The sequence below is a fragment of the Tachypleus tridentatus genome, chromosome 7 (assembly GCF_004210375.1).
Source record: "Tachypleus tridentatus isolate NWPU-2018 chromosome 7, ASM421037v1, whole genome shotgun sequence".
NCBI classification, from domain to species: Eukaryota; Metazoa; Arthropoda; class Merostomata; order Xiphosura; family Limulidae; genus Tachypleus; species Tachypleus tridentatus.
In genome coordinates, this window is record NC_134831.1 from 33,778,630 (window position 1) to 33,793,431 (window position 14,802).

Sequence of the window (14,802 nt, forward strand, 5' to 3'; positions counted from 1 at the left end):
ATTTAAAAAAAAGCAAAATAAACCTGGCTTCTAGGACTTCTAATCGTCAATATCTGTATACTATCCTTACACACACTAATTTGTTTTTGGTACTACTAGTCGTCAATATCTGTATATTGTTCATACACACACTACTTTGTTTTTGGTGCTACTAGTTGTCAATATCTGTACACTGTCCTTACACACACTAGTTTGTTTTTGGTACTACTAGTTGTCAATATCTGTATACTGTCCTTACACACACTAGTTTGTTTATGGAATTACTTATTTGTCAACATCTGATGACACATTACACACATTAGCTGGTTTCTAGGACTACTAGTCGTCAATATCTGTATATTGTCCTTACTCAGACTAGCGAATGGATACAAGTTAGGAGCTGTCACTTGCAAGTGTTTAGTACGTTGTCGTAGTATTTGCTACATAATGTCAAACCGACTTATTTCTACTGATTATTCTACCATGTTCAGCTGGTTTACAATCAATAATGCATGACTTTAGTTACTCAGTAATTTAGTTATTCAGAATAATTTATACTAAAGTAGTCGATGATAGTTTATATAAAACAATTAAAAAATGCATTATGTTATTCACTGTTTAATTTCACCTGGGACATCGCACGCAAAAAGTGAGAATCTCAGGTTTAAAAAATATGCCACATTATTATAAAAATAATGCTATTAATTATGTAATTAAAACCTATTCTAAAAATGTTATATATAAATGACTTAACTAAGAATGATAATAATCACAGCTTATTTACTTAATTTAATTCACACCACAACGGTTGTTGTCCATAAACACTTATGATATTAATTTAATAGCGTCTAGACCACTACTATATCTGTTATATCCCAGCCAACCTGATGAAGCCTATATTGTCGGAAGGCATAGTCAGTATAGGATATAGTAGATGTAGTGTGATTGATATATATAACATGTTCCCCATTACTTTCACTCAAGAAAAAAAAATGGAATGGCTTCTCAGGTCATGTGATTCAAACAATGACAGTCGCTTTCGTTTTCCATATGTTTGATTTGAGTTTAAATAATTTCTATAGGCATTAGTCTTCCATGTTTCCCTGTTGTTAAATGACGAAGCGAGGATAGTAAAACTTCAGTAAATTAATTTAGCTTCCTCTTCAGTTCTCCGAAAAAGCTTACTTTTTTTCCGTGTTCTAGAATTTCCCTTTTGTCATGTTAACGCTTCCCTGGGTGACGTAATTTGTAAGTGCAGCAGACGATTCTTTGGAGCCCGCGCGACCTAGCGCGAAGAAGTCGCCCTAATCGATGCGAGAGAGGTAAACAGCACGACAAGTGTATAGTTGTTGTTCCGAAGTGGAAGTTTGTTACACTCTATGAAGTACAGAAGGACGTATCTCATATTAGGTTCCGATGGAACTCTACAATGAAAATCGACGCACATTTCAACGATGAGGCAGAAGCTTAGGTCTTGCTTTGCTGGGCTCGTGTTGAACCTTCTGGCGGTGAGTTGTAAACATTTGTAGAACCAACACAGACATGCGATTTTTATATTGTTTAACTACCAAATGGGTATTTCTCATTCACCCTAAGCATTTGTTACATAACATTACTAAGATTACGATACTGCTGGAAATCGCTGGTATTTATGTATATATATATATGTAGAATGACCGGACTCTCGTGTGAGTGTATGTATATACATGTGAAGCATGACTAGACTATCATGCATGATACAGTATAACAAACAATACAACAATATAATCTGAGGTAGGAGACGTGGTATATATTTACTGTTATATACCAAAACGCTCTACAATAGATTTTAATTCTGAGATCACTTCATATTTTAGTTTAAATGTATATACAACATATTCTGTTTCTAATGTTTATTGGATGTTCGTCAGTTCATATTTTAGTTTGAAACGTATGTACAAAAGTTAGTTTCTATTTCCTTCATTTGTTATATGTTCTTCAGTTCATATATTCGTTTTAAACAAGAGCGTCTGTTTCTGTGATCTGTTGGATGTTCGTCAGTTCTTATTTCAGTCCTGGTAATAATCACTTGATGTAAAACTTTCATGAGCTGGCTAATCACTTGATGTAAAACTTTCATAAGCTGGTTAATCACTTGGTGTAAAACTCTCATAAGCTGGTTAATCACTTGATGTAAAACTCTCATAAGCTGGTTAATCACTTGGTGTAAAAATCTCATAAGCTGGCTAATCTCTTGACGTAAAACTCTCATAAGCTGGCTAATCGCTTGGTGTAAAAATCTCATAAGCTGATCTATTTAGATTTCTCTCCTCGGCTTCAGAAGTAAGATGCCTTTTGTCCTGAAGCCAATTTTTATTTTCTACTAATAATTACGTGCTCAGTGAGTATGAACCCTGATGTCTTTAAAACGAAACAAAGGTAATGTTTATTTTCCTTTGTAAGCCGATTTTTGGGTAATCTTTTTTATATATATATTCTGTACGTGCACAGCGTACATTACCATAGAATTCAACTCTTTAATGTTGTATATACAAATCACAAAAAATATTTATAGTAATTTTTACATAGACTGCACAGATTTATGTCTCCGAATCGCCTTCGTGCCCGATTTTATATCTGCTTAATAATCTTGGCAAAACAAAAATGTCCAATTGTTTACTAATGTACTGCTTATTTCCCCAACCAACAACTAAAAGATAAGCAGTACATTAGTAAACAATTGGACATTTTTGTTTTGCCAAGATTATTAAGCAGATATAACCTCTTTCTTCAGTATCTGTTGATATTTTGAGTTTATTCAAACTAAGTTAAAAATTATATTTACTAAGACAATGAGATTCTCACCAATAAAGAGCTCATGTTGTAAACTTGAGAGCTAGACTGACAATTACTGACTTTTTATAGTGGGTCTACTTACTAATGAAACGTTCAGTTGACTTTCTGTTTAAAGAGTAGTTTGTTTGCTGTACCTTGAATTATTTTTTATTCAATACAAACTGTTTTTATTAACCTGAAGATGACCTACGAAGGTCGAAATGTTGTTCCGTATTTTATTCTAATCAAATTTTTAATACCCATACCAGCCGTCTTTAGAATACATTTAACTAGTCATATTAAATGTAGGCATTTGTGATTCGATTGTTGGTATATCCTACTCTAGGAGATCCAGTTCGATCGTATTGTGTTATCTCCGTACCACAAATACGTTACATACTATCTGATCATATAAAATTAATGTCATATTATGGCCTTATTGGCTAATCCTATCTGATCTTGGTTGTCATGATTCTCTATCTTAGTAAGTTCTACCTTATTAGAATTATCTTCATACCATGATATATTGTTCTACCAAATCACATCCGACCACATAAGATTAATTTTTTATTATCGTAAAGTTCACACAGGTGCTTGGAAGTATTTTAACTTAGTTTGACTTCTTCAAGGTCTTGAAAGTGTTGGAATTTTTGTGGATATTCAGTAAAGATTTTTGAAATCTCTTTATTTTTCATTTGAACTAAAAACAGCCTTACCAAAATGCATAGCTGAACAACAGTTTTTTTCCAAATGCACAAAATTACCGGCGAACCCTATATAGAATGCTTTTTATTCTTCATTGCATGTGGCGTAAGCTAATCATATAGATTAACCAGCTTACATTATACCAATACCAATATACAATATAAGGCAGATGTCTACACCATATCGTTCTATGTATGTACATCCTATGGAATATTTACTTATGTATACAGGTCTTGCCAAACATTTGAGAGAGGCTTACTTGTGGGTTTTTCTAATGTAACAAGTGACGAATTGTTAGAAGAGAAAGAAAAATATAATATAATAATAGCAAGCCATAATTAACCTACTAAGACCCCACATCGTTTTTATTTAACTCTCTCTCGTACACAGGCTTGGTCAAATTGACCGACACGTAATTACTTTGTACTTGTTATAATTTTCATACTACTAACTTTTACTTTAATATGTGTATCCTCACAAAATTTGGCAGATTTTTAGTAAACATTATATATTTTACATGCAAAAAGCAGATTTTTCAAGTGTTTTTAATAAACTAAAGTTTGTTTGTTTGAATTTCGCGCAAAGCAGTACGAGGGCTATCTGCGCTAGCCGTCCCTAATTTAGCAGTATAAGGCAGAGGGAAGGCAGCTAGTCATCACCATCCACCCGTAACTCTTGGGCTATTCTTTTGCCAATAAATAGTGGCATTAATCGTAACATTATAACGCCCCCAAGGCTGATAAGGCGAGCATGTTTGGTGCGACCCTCAGATTACGAGTCGAACGCCTTAACCCACCTGGCTATGCCAGACCAATAAACTAAAAAAGTGAACATATCGAGTATATTTTTACTGGTCCAAATGCAAAGTTATTTTCATGTTAAAATTAAAAGTAATTTTCTTTATCTCAGAATTCTCATATTTCGTTTGCGTATTCTTAAAACCTCCTAAATAAATTTTGAAACTTTTTTAAAGTAGAAATTTATATAATACCTATTATTCTCTGTACCCTAATTCTATACATGGCTAGTCAATTTGAATGACCTAAATATCAGTATCAAAAAATTGAAACAAACATAAATTGCTCTTCTAGAATGACTTCAGATTGTACCATGAAATTATAATTGTTTATCCTAAGTAGCTTTAAACTCGTAATAGTATACATTTATTTATACTTAAAGTTTATTTTCTTTTTTCCACCTGAACCATATGTAATTACTAAATGCACCATTATAAATCACTGAGGGAGCGTACGGCTTATGTTACACTATCGAATTACATTGGAGGGATGATGAATAAATTACAAGAGAGGATGTCTAGATTAAAAATGTCACATTGCTCACACTTGGGGAAATTCAGGATTTCTAAAGATATTGCTTTGTAAAATTAAGAACTTAAAACTTGTATACTTTAAAATACGGATTATTAACTAAGATTTTATGTTATACTAATTGGTATAACGTAAACAAAAAATAGTATAATTACATTTGAGACCCGGCATGGCCAGGAGAGTTAAAGCGTTCGACTCGTAATCTTAGGGTCACGGGTTCGAATCCCCATCGCATCGAACATGCTCGCCCTTTCAGCCGTGGGTGCGTTATAATGTGACGGTCAATCCCACTGTTTGTTAGTAAAAGAGTAACCTAAGAGTTGGCGGTGGGTGGTGACAACTAGTTGCCTTTCCTTTAGTCTTACACTGCTAAATTAGGGACGGCTAGTGGAGATAGCCCTTGTGCAGCCTTGCGCGAAATTCAAAAGAATATAATTACATTTTAGATGTAAGTTACTAAAATCTTGTGACATGTGTCGTAAAGCATATTTATTTTTAAAAACAAAGTTTTGTGTTTAAAGCAAATAATATATTTTTTCGATAATATTTTGAGTGTTATGTCTGATTAAAACTTCTTAGTTAAAGTGTAGCCCACAGTAAACCCATTAGTCTGCTAATCTAGATATGTTTGACGTAGAATGCAAAAGTACGTAATATCTGCACGTGCTGATTCACTAAAATGATCTCGGTTTCAAAAAATAAAATTGAACATATTTTAGGATTTTTAGCTGGATATGAGTAAATGAATACTTGTACATTATAGACAAATATAATTTATTTCTGCAAAAAATTGGCTGCTTCATTATTTCGGGTACGAACATAAGGAACGATGCAAGTTGTGTCACAGAAGTTGCGCCGAAAGTTCACACTAAGTGAAAAAAGCAGTTATCCATAGAGAATTGGAGGGCAGTCAAAGGAAAGACCTTTTAGTTTTGTTGACATGTGCAACTAAAATGTCTGCAATCGCCAATCAAAATACAGAGCTTGACTGCTAGAATACACAGGTAGGCTTGTGATGTGTTATTCTTAAATTTTGAATATTATGGCTGCAAGGATGAAAGAAAAAAAATTACCAATTGACGTGATCGTAACGACGTCATTTTAAAATTTCTTTCTACACATGTTAGTGAGTTGCATTCAAAAATTAATTAATCCAGTATACTTTTCATGTATGTCGACGAAATTAACGTTATATCGTACGTTATAATTGATTTTTTATTTATATTATCGAAGTTTTAATTATTGCGTTTAAAACGAAACGTTTTAAAACACTTTGTGTCCATAGAATCCTACACAACTCTTAAATTAGGTCAAAGGCCTGCTGTAGCAGTGGCGGTAACAAAAACAAGGGTAAACAAAGAAAGTGGTGTGTGTTTTCTTGTAGCAAAGCCACATCGGGCTATCTGCTGAGCCCACCCGAGAGGAATCGAACCCCTAATTTTAGCGTTGTAAATCCGCAGACATACCGCTGTACTAGCGGGGGGCGAAAGAAAGTGGAAAAACAAGACAAAGATTTCATAAAAAGGTAAAGTAAAAACAAAAGTCCTGTATTTTAGGAATGATATGAAATAACAATTCTAAAACAATAATTTTACTTTTTTTACTATCGCATACATGCATAAAGTCTGTAAGAGAAGTAAAACTACCCTATATATTAAAAAAGTGAAAAAAATTATGTGTTTAGGAAAGGTGTAAAATGACAAATTAAGAAGCAGTATTAATAGCAGCTTAATTATTAACTAAGTACGTTTACATGGTTTCAATATTTGGCTTAGGCTTGGGTTAGCTGTTATTGCTACTGTTTTACACAATAATTTTTGGACTGTTTTAGCTGTTTGTGTAATTTTCTTTGCCTCCCTCCCAATTTTCTTTTGTACCTAGATTCCTAATACAGAGAGTTGTGGTTGGGCGGGATAGAAATTATTAGCTACGATATTATACTACATTAATTGGTATAACGTACACAAAAAGTAGTTTTATAAAATTTTGAATACAAGACACTAGAACTTTGTGCCATGCGCAGTAAAGGGTACCCGTAGAAACGAGTCAAGATCGAATAGTTTTATGATATTTTTTAATATAGATTTGATCATTTGAATACACTGTTGTTTGGCCTGGTATATTAATAATTTATTTTTAGTTTATTTTGAATAAATCTATTTGTTATTTATCCCTACATGTATAGAACTTTGTTACTAATAATTATTCCAAATTCGTATTAAATTGAAAAAAATATTTAAAAAAATACTACTTAGACTGGGATATTAATATTCACAAGCATATAACAGCTACTTATGTCAGTGAAAATTATTCCGAACTTATGATTCAAAGAAATACGTAGTGTAGATTTATTCTGTATATTTTTATGCTTCATTGATACGTATATTAATTTTTTTATGAATCTTCAGAATTATAACTATTTTCTCTGTGTATAGCCGTATGATATTGGCTCATGAAATGGCTCTAAGTTGTTTTTTTACAGATACAAACTTTTAGCTTCTAGTGCCATCATCTCCCGATATGAGATCTAATTACAGTTTTGGACTCAAAACCCTTTTGAATGGTGTATTTGACCACGCCCAAGGTCTCGTATATTAATTTACTCTAATGCTGCCCAAAACATTTCCAATTTCAGTGTGGGCTCGTAGAGATCTTGATTAGTAGTAAAATCGAATCGGGTATACGCGCGCCCCACGCTTGGCATTGCTAGCCTACAAAAGTATATCTAATAAAAAGTTAACAAATTCTCGTAGATTAATTTACTCTAATCCTGCCTACAAGAGTTTCAAGTTCCACTGCTATTGAGGACACCCTCTTGTTATTCATTTCCAAATTAAGTTCGAGACATTACTACCACACATGCATGATAATGTGGGTTCCGCTTTGATGGTAACATGAATGGTTCTTCACAACCGAAGATCCTTGAAAATCCTTGATTTCTTTTCTTGTGAGTCCTGTATGAACCCTGTTATCGCCTTTGGGAGCTATTTTAATTTTATTTTCTTCAACAAAATATTGCACTTGCTGGCTTCTTTACATTCAGATTTGAAAATCATGAATTATTTTGTTTTAAAAGACGTCGTTCATAAAACCTCGTGACTGTGAACTTCATATTACTGGTGTACTTCAGTCGTGAAGAGCTATTTACTGTAATAAATAGTTTATTAATTTGTGAATGAGCAAACGGTAATGATACAGAAACTATTTTAGACAAATGGTTCATGTAATATTTAACATGTATCGTATTTATCTTCCTTTCACGTTTGTTGCGTCTGTATGAAGCTTTGTATGAATTATTTTCATTCTAAACTTACAAAAAGTTGAATTTTCGGTTTTGAGGAAATACACGAGTCTCCGAAATACTGGGATGTTTTATATGTAGTTTTTCTAACATAAAGAGCTTTACTTGTGATATTACTGGAAATAACTAAAAATGTCTTCAGTATTTTTTAACACAGAAAATGATCTACGAGTCAAGCCAGTTTTTCATGTATTTTTGGTACTGTCATGTAAGCACTTTGAGTAACATAACCCACGTTAACCAGACCACAGTTATATTTAGCAGCCTTTAGTGTATCGTTTACTTCACGCTAAACATACAAATAAAATTTAAAAAAATTGTGAAACGTGTTATGCATTACAAGGCTATGGCTGTGTAGTTCTAAGGATAACCAGTCAAGGTTAAAAGTTAATACATGTGAAACAGACGATCAACTGTAATTCTGTAGTCATGGCTAATTTAAGGCTGAGATCTTTGTGACAGTGAACCTAGCCACCAGATGGAGATCTTCCTAAGAAAAACTTTCATGCCACTGACATTTACCGAAATATGACTCCCAATCTCCTTGACTACATGCCATGAGTGTGTTTAGGAAATGAATGTTGCATTTATTTTCGACTAGATTAGATTAAGGCCACTAGCAATAAGAACACGGGGGAAAAGTCAGTCAAATGTAGATGATAAACATAATACACAACTACATAACTCATCAATGGACTTTTTCTGAAAGTCGTTCGTGAACTTTAGTCACAACGTTTTATTCTTATTTAATATCTGATACATACAAAAACGTCTGTCGAATGTAATTATTTCAAGTGTAGAATTGGGCGTGGCCTAGATTCAGGTGTCCTGGATGACAATCCGATGATTCATAATTCGTAACCCGTTGTCGCAAGAAAAGAAAAGGCCTACGCATTTTAGAGCAACCGATCCACAATAACAATGAAAATTCGGTCAGACAAGAGTAGCTGTATTAGCCATAGCAAATAGATTTAAAATTGGGGACGGCTATGGAAAGATAGCCTTTGGGTAGCTCTGAGCATAATTGTGAAACAAAATTATAGATGGCAAGATACTTCTAAAATTAAGATGCATGATGAGTAACACAGGTTATTTTATATGCAAAAAACGGCTCGTTTGGGCTGAGAAAACACTTTACATAGAAGAGCGAACAACGTTTCGACCTTCTTCGGTCATCGTCAGGTTCACAAACGAGCCGTTTTTGCATATAAATTTCTCAACAAGTGGGTTTTTCGTCATCACAGGTTATTTTAGTTTGTGCAAATTACTACCTCAAGTCACGTGACTTCAGTGCGACTGCTTGTTAGTGGGATATCTAGCTGACTTAAATCCTACGAAAGATATTGAAAATCATATACTTTCCAAAGTATATGACTGGAGAAACTGAAGATTGAAACGATACACAGGCAGAAACCAACACTGAAATGTGGAGACATGTTTACATCTTTCGTAATTAATGTGTGTGTTTTCTTGTAGCAAAGCCACATAAAACTATCCGCTGTGTTTACCGAGGGGGAATCGAACCCCTGATTTTAACTTTGTAAATTCCAAGACTTGCCACTTTCTCAGCAGGGGACTTCAGAATTAATAATAGATGAATCACCTTTTAAAGAATAATCTCATCTAATATATGGATATTGGTATAGATGAGTAAGAATGCTACCAAAACAACACAAATCTACTGTTTGATAGCCGTTTTATTTGTTTGCAATTTAGAAGTCCAAACACAAACGATAAAACTTGAGCAATATATTGTTTGTTTTATTATTCAACAAGTCCAAGTTATCGCAAAAGTCTTGTTCCCAAACTTTCTCTAAAGCGCCACTTGGTTTATATCAAAGCCTCTTTTCGTGAAATCAGTTTAGCAAACGTTCTATTTCCAACTTTTTAATATTGAGTTATTTTCCTTCAAAATGTTAACAGAACAATTTTAATGGAAATAATCAGTTAGCTTCAGGTTTAAGAAAAGAGAATGGACCAGTAGTATAATTTGTTCTGTGTCTATGTAAGTGCTCATTACCTCTGAACAATTTTAACTTGCATCAGATAGTTAAGGAAACGGGCTGAGCGTGACTTAGTACTTAAACCTAGTACTAAATCCGATGGCCCAGGATCCGAGTTGCATAGCAGCTAAATCGTGCTCTGAACTTTGAGAACATGAAAACCTTATGAGAGTGATAATAACACATCATTCTTCAATTAAAGGAGCTAAGTAGTTGGCGGTAGGTACTATTGAATTGTTGCCTTTCTTCTTGTCTATCAATCTGAAATTAGAAATGGCTTGCAGAGACAGTTCTAGTGATCCTTATACGATTATACGAAACTTGTTCGTTTCTACACTTAATTTCATTGAAAACGAAAACAACTGAACGTACTTTATATGTTTCAGTACGAGGTCTATTCAAAAAATACGCGGACTGACGTCATAAAACAAAATGTACTTTATTTAGAAGTTACAGGTCTGGGACCCTTTCGAAGTACTCTCCTTCCCAACGCACACACTTATCCCAACAGTGTTTCCACTTGTTGAAACAGTCCTGGTGCGCTTCTTTTGTAATGTCCTCCAGCTCCTTCGTCGCATTTGCCTTAATCTCGGGAATCGTCTCAAATCTTCTTCCTTTCCTTCCATTTTTATTTTATGGGCGTCATAATATTTGATTATTCTCACTATTCGTTGGTAAAAAGTTTTGCTTTCATTTGTTTTTAGAATTTTACACAAAGCAACTAAGAGGGCTATCTGCAGCTAGCCGTCCCTAATTTAGCAGTGTAAGACGAAAGGGAAGACAGCTAGTCATCACCGTCCACCCGCAACTCTTGGGCTATTCTTTTGCCAATCAATAGTGGAATTAATCGTTACATTATAACGCCCTCACGGTTGAAAGGGCGAGCATGTTTGGTGAGACGAAAATTCGAACCCACGACCCTCAAATTACGAGTCGAGCGTCCTAACTACCTGGTCATTCCAGGTCTTGGTAAAAGAGTAACCCAAGAGCTAGCGGTGGGTATTGATGACTAGCTGCCTTCCATCTACTCTTTCACAGCTAAAGACGTTTAACGCAGATAATTCTCATGTAGCTTTGCGCGAAATTCAAAACAAACACACTAACGTCATTCTACATTTAAACTCGCTCTTTTATTAAGGCTGAGCGTGGCCTAGTGGTTCGCGTGCTTGGACTGAATTCGTGGATTTGTTTTTCGCCACCTGTTGTCGTAAAACCGCATTATCAGAGTGTTATATTCAAAACTTTCTGTTCAGTCACATAACTGTTACCGATAGCTGTCTTTACTTAGTCGAGTTTCTTTTAGTCTGCCAGTTTTAAGAGACCGTTTTTTAAAATTCATTTCGAGTTTACCAGTTAAAGTTAATTGGCGCTCTTGAAGAATCTCTAACAAGAAACGTAAAGAAAATATATTTTTCTCGGGAAGTAGAAGTTTAATTAATTAAATACTTAGGTTAGTAAAATAATGATTGTTTAAAGGAACTACGCAAAACTGTCCATTGTGTCAGAAGACAGCAGTAACCCCAAGTGTGCCCCCCAGTGGCTTAGCGGTATGTCTGCGGACTTAAAACGCTAAAAACTGGGTTTCGATACCCGTGGTAGACGGAGAACAGATAACCCATTGTGTAGCTTTGTGCTTAATTCAAAACAACAACAACAACCCCAAGTGTGCCCCCCAGTGGCTTAGCGGTATGTCTGCGGACTTAAAACGCTAAAAACTGGGTTTCGATACCCGTGGTAGACGGAGAACAGATAACCCATTGTGTAGCTTTGTGCTTAATTCAAAACAACAACAACAATCCCAAGTGTTATTAAATACACCTCAGACATTAGTTTTTAAACATGGTGGTTGTGTGTATACAGTGAAATGTGTTATAATCAGTTATTTTTTTAAATCTTTGACTATTTAATATGAAATTGTTTTAAAATATAGATTTTATATAATTTTGTAGTTTTAAATTGTTTGATTTTATTAAAAATATTAATTTTATAATTTTATATTTGAAATTTTACTAGATTGTATTACTTTACTAATTTATTTATTCTGTATATTTGTACTGTATGAATTTTATTTAAATTTATTATATTTACATTTTTAATCTCTTACATTAGCCACAGAAGATCATTATTTTGCTAATTAAGACGAAAGACGCAAAGCGGCGCTATGATCGATATACAAGATGAGTGGAACAACAACTATTTTAAGCTACTATACCTACATTTGACTGGTGTAGTTAGTTCTTATTATTGTGAAAAACAGTTGGAAGGTATGTGACGGTATTGGTATTTCAGTATCAATTTTTTCTACAACATCATTTTATCAATTGCGTTTTACCGCGACAGGACTAAGTTATGTACCTTAGAACGGCTGGTATGGGTATTAACACTTTTATTGGAACGAAGAGAACAACTTTTCGACCTTCCTAGGTCATCTTCTTAACCTGTTAATACTCATATCAGCCGTTCTGAGATACATTTTATTTCAAGTGGATTTCTTGTCATCGAGAAGGCCTAAGTTATTTTGACAAAACTTTTGCGATACGGCCCCACATGGCCAGTGGGTTAAGGCGTTCGACTCGTAATCTGAGAGCCCCCCAGTGGCACAGTGGTATGTCTGCGAACTTACACACTAAAACCGGGTTTCGATATCCGTGGTGGGTAGAGCACAGATAGCCCATTGTGTAGCTTTGTGCTTAATTCTAAATAAATAAATAAACGTAATCTGAGGGTCGCGGGTTCGAATTCTCGTCGCACCAAACATGCTCGCCATTTCAGCCATGGGGTCGTTATAATGTGACGGTCAATCCCACTATTCGTTGGTAAAAGAGTAGCCCAAGAGTTGGCGGTGGGTGGTGATGACTATCTGCCTTCCCTCTAGTTTTACACCGCTAAATTAGGGACGGCTTTGTGCAAAATTCAAAAAACAAACAAACAAACAATCATACTAAATGTTTAAGCTAATATCACGTGATGCTAAACGCTCTTTAATTAGGAAAACTTCATATGATTCAGATAATATGAAATAAAGGTGCCTGAAAAGGCTGTATCGAGCGTATACGGGTGATGACCTGAAGCAGTTAATCTAGTTTCCATGGCGTTACTAAAGAGGTAATTATAAGTGTTTTGAAGAGGAAAACTACCACATATATTTTAAAGAATCTGGTTTTGTTTGTTCCGAACAACAGGGTTGCGTTCACAAAACAAATGTTAGTTACTTTCTAGTGTCACTTTCTTACTTGCTGTGGTTTGTTGGTGTGTTTGGAAAAAAATCGTGATATATATAATGCTTATAAATAATTTATATCTAACTGAAGTGAAATGAATAAAGAAAATCATGAGGAAGGACTGCGTTAAAAACAACAAATCCCAACTTGTGATTAGTTATATTATGACCACAGAATACTCACGCCATAAACCAAAACACATTAACATGAAATTATTAATTATAATAACTCTAAATAAATCTAAATTACCCTTTTTTTCTTTCTAGAATGACTTCAAATTGTAACATGAAGCTACATTTGTTTATCATTTAATACAAAATTTGTCTATTCTGAAAGTGTCTGTCCATGAAAATTTTTCCTATCTTCATTAACTTAGTATCTTTCTCTTATCACTCTTTGTTCATTGTGAATGTTGGTCTTCTTTGAATATTTTATTGTTAGATAGATCTATTCTTGCGTGTACTGAGAACAATCAGGTACTTTAGAACTTCTTCCTTATCATGAATGTAATGCATAAATATACCAAATTTAAATATAAAACAAATGTTAGTTACTTTCTAGTGTCACTTTCTTACTTGCTGTGGTTTGTTGGTGTGTTTGGAAAAAAATCGTGATATATATAATGCTTATAAATAATTTATATCTAACTGAAGTGAAATGAATAAAGAAAATCATGAGGAAGGACTGCGTTAAAAACAGCAAATCCCAACTTGTGATTAGTTATATTATGACCACAGAATACTCACGCTATAAACCAAAACACATTAACATGAAATTATTTTTTTTTCTAAAAAACGCTGCACATTTTTTGAAAAATGGACCCTTGGATACAAGTTGCAATGTGGGATTATAAAATGTCTTATGTGAGACTAGCGAGTTAGAGGTTAAGACTGATAGACGGTGTATCCCCCACCGCAATGTGGTTTCTACTTCCTCAGTCACCTCCAAAACCTAGAATACATTTTATAATCCCACGTTGTAACTTGTATCCTAGAATCTCTTTAAAAAAAGTGCATGATGGTTAGTCAAACAAATCACGAGGTCTAACTAACTAATGAATGAGTATTGCCTTTATAATTCTTAAAAATCAAAACTGGCGGCAAAACTGGTAGCTACTCTTAAAGTTGCACACTTACTCTTCTTTTTTTTTAAAGTAACGTTTTAATTATATCTATATTTATATATTTTTATTGGCCTGGCATGGCCAGGTGGTTAAGGCACGCGACTTGTATTCGAAGGTCGCGGGTTCGAATCCCCGTCACATCAAACATGCCTTCGGGGCTTTATAAAGTGACGATCAATCCCACTATTCTTTAGTAAAAAAGTAGCCCAAGAGTTGGTGGTGGGTAGTGATGACTGGCTGCCTTCCGTCTAGTCTTACACTAATAAATTAGGGACGGCTAGTGCAGATAGTTCTCGAGTAACTTTGCGCGAAATTCAAAAACAAACAT

General features: G+C 34.3%; 1 protein-coding gene across 19 annotated transcripts in view; it reads left to right on the top strand.

The window, feature by feature from the left end:
- Positions 1-1,233: 1,233 nt before the first annotated feature.
- Positions 1,234-14,802, top strand: part of LOC143255405 (peroxidasin homolog) — a 49,559-nt gene continuing 35,990 nt past the window's right edge. For 4 of the 19 annotated variants that reach the window (XR_013030618.1, XR_013030620.1, XM_076511030.1 and 1 more), the window contains exon 1: positions 1,237-1,487. Coding sequence is in view for 5 of the 19 variants with exons in the window: in XM_076511027.1 (XP_076367142.1) it covers positions 12,292-12,394 (103 nt within the window). In the remaining 14 variants the exon portion in view is untranslated. Of the gene's footprint in view, positions 1,488-5,593; positions 5,831-12,239; positions 12,395-14,802 lie in introns of those variants that run through there. The other 15 variants (XR_013030610.1, XR_013030612.1, XM_076511025.1 and 12 more) reach the window with 9 other exon arrangements.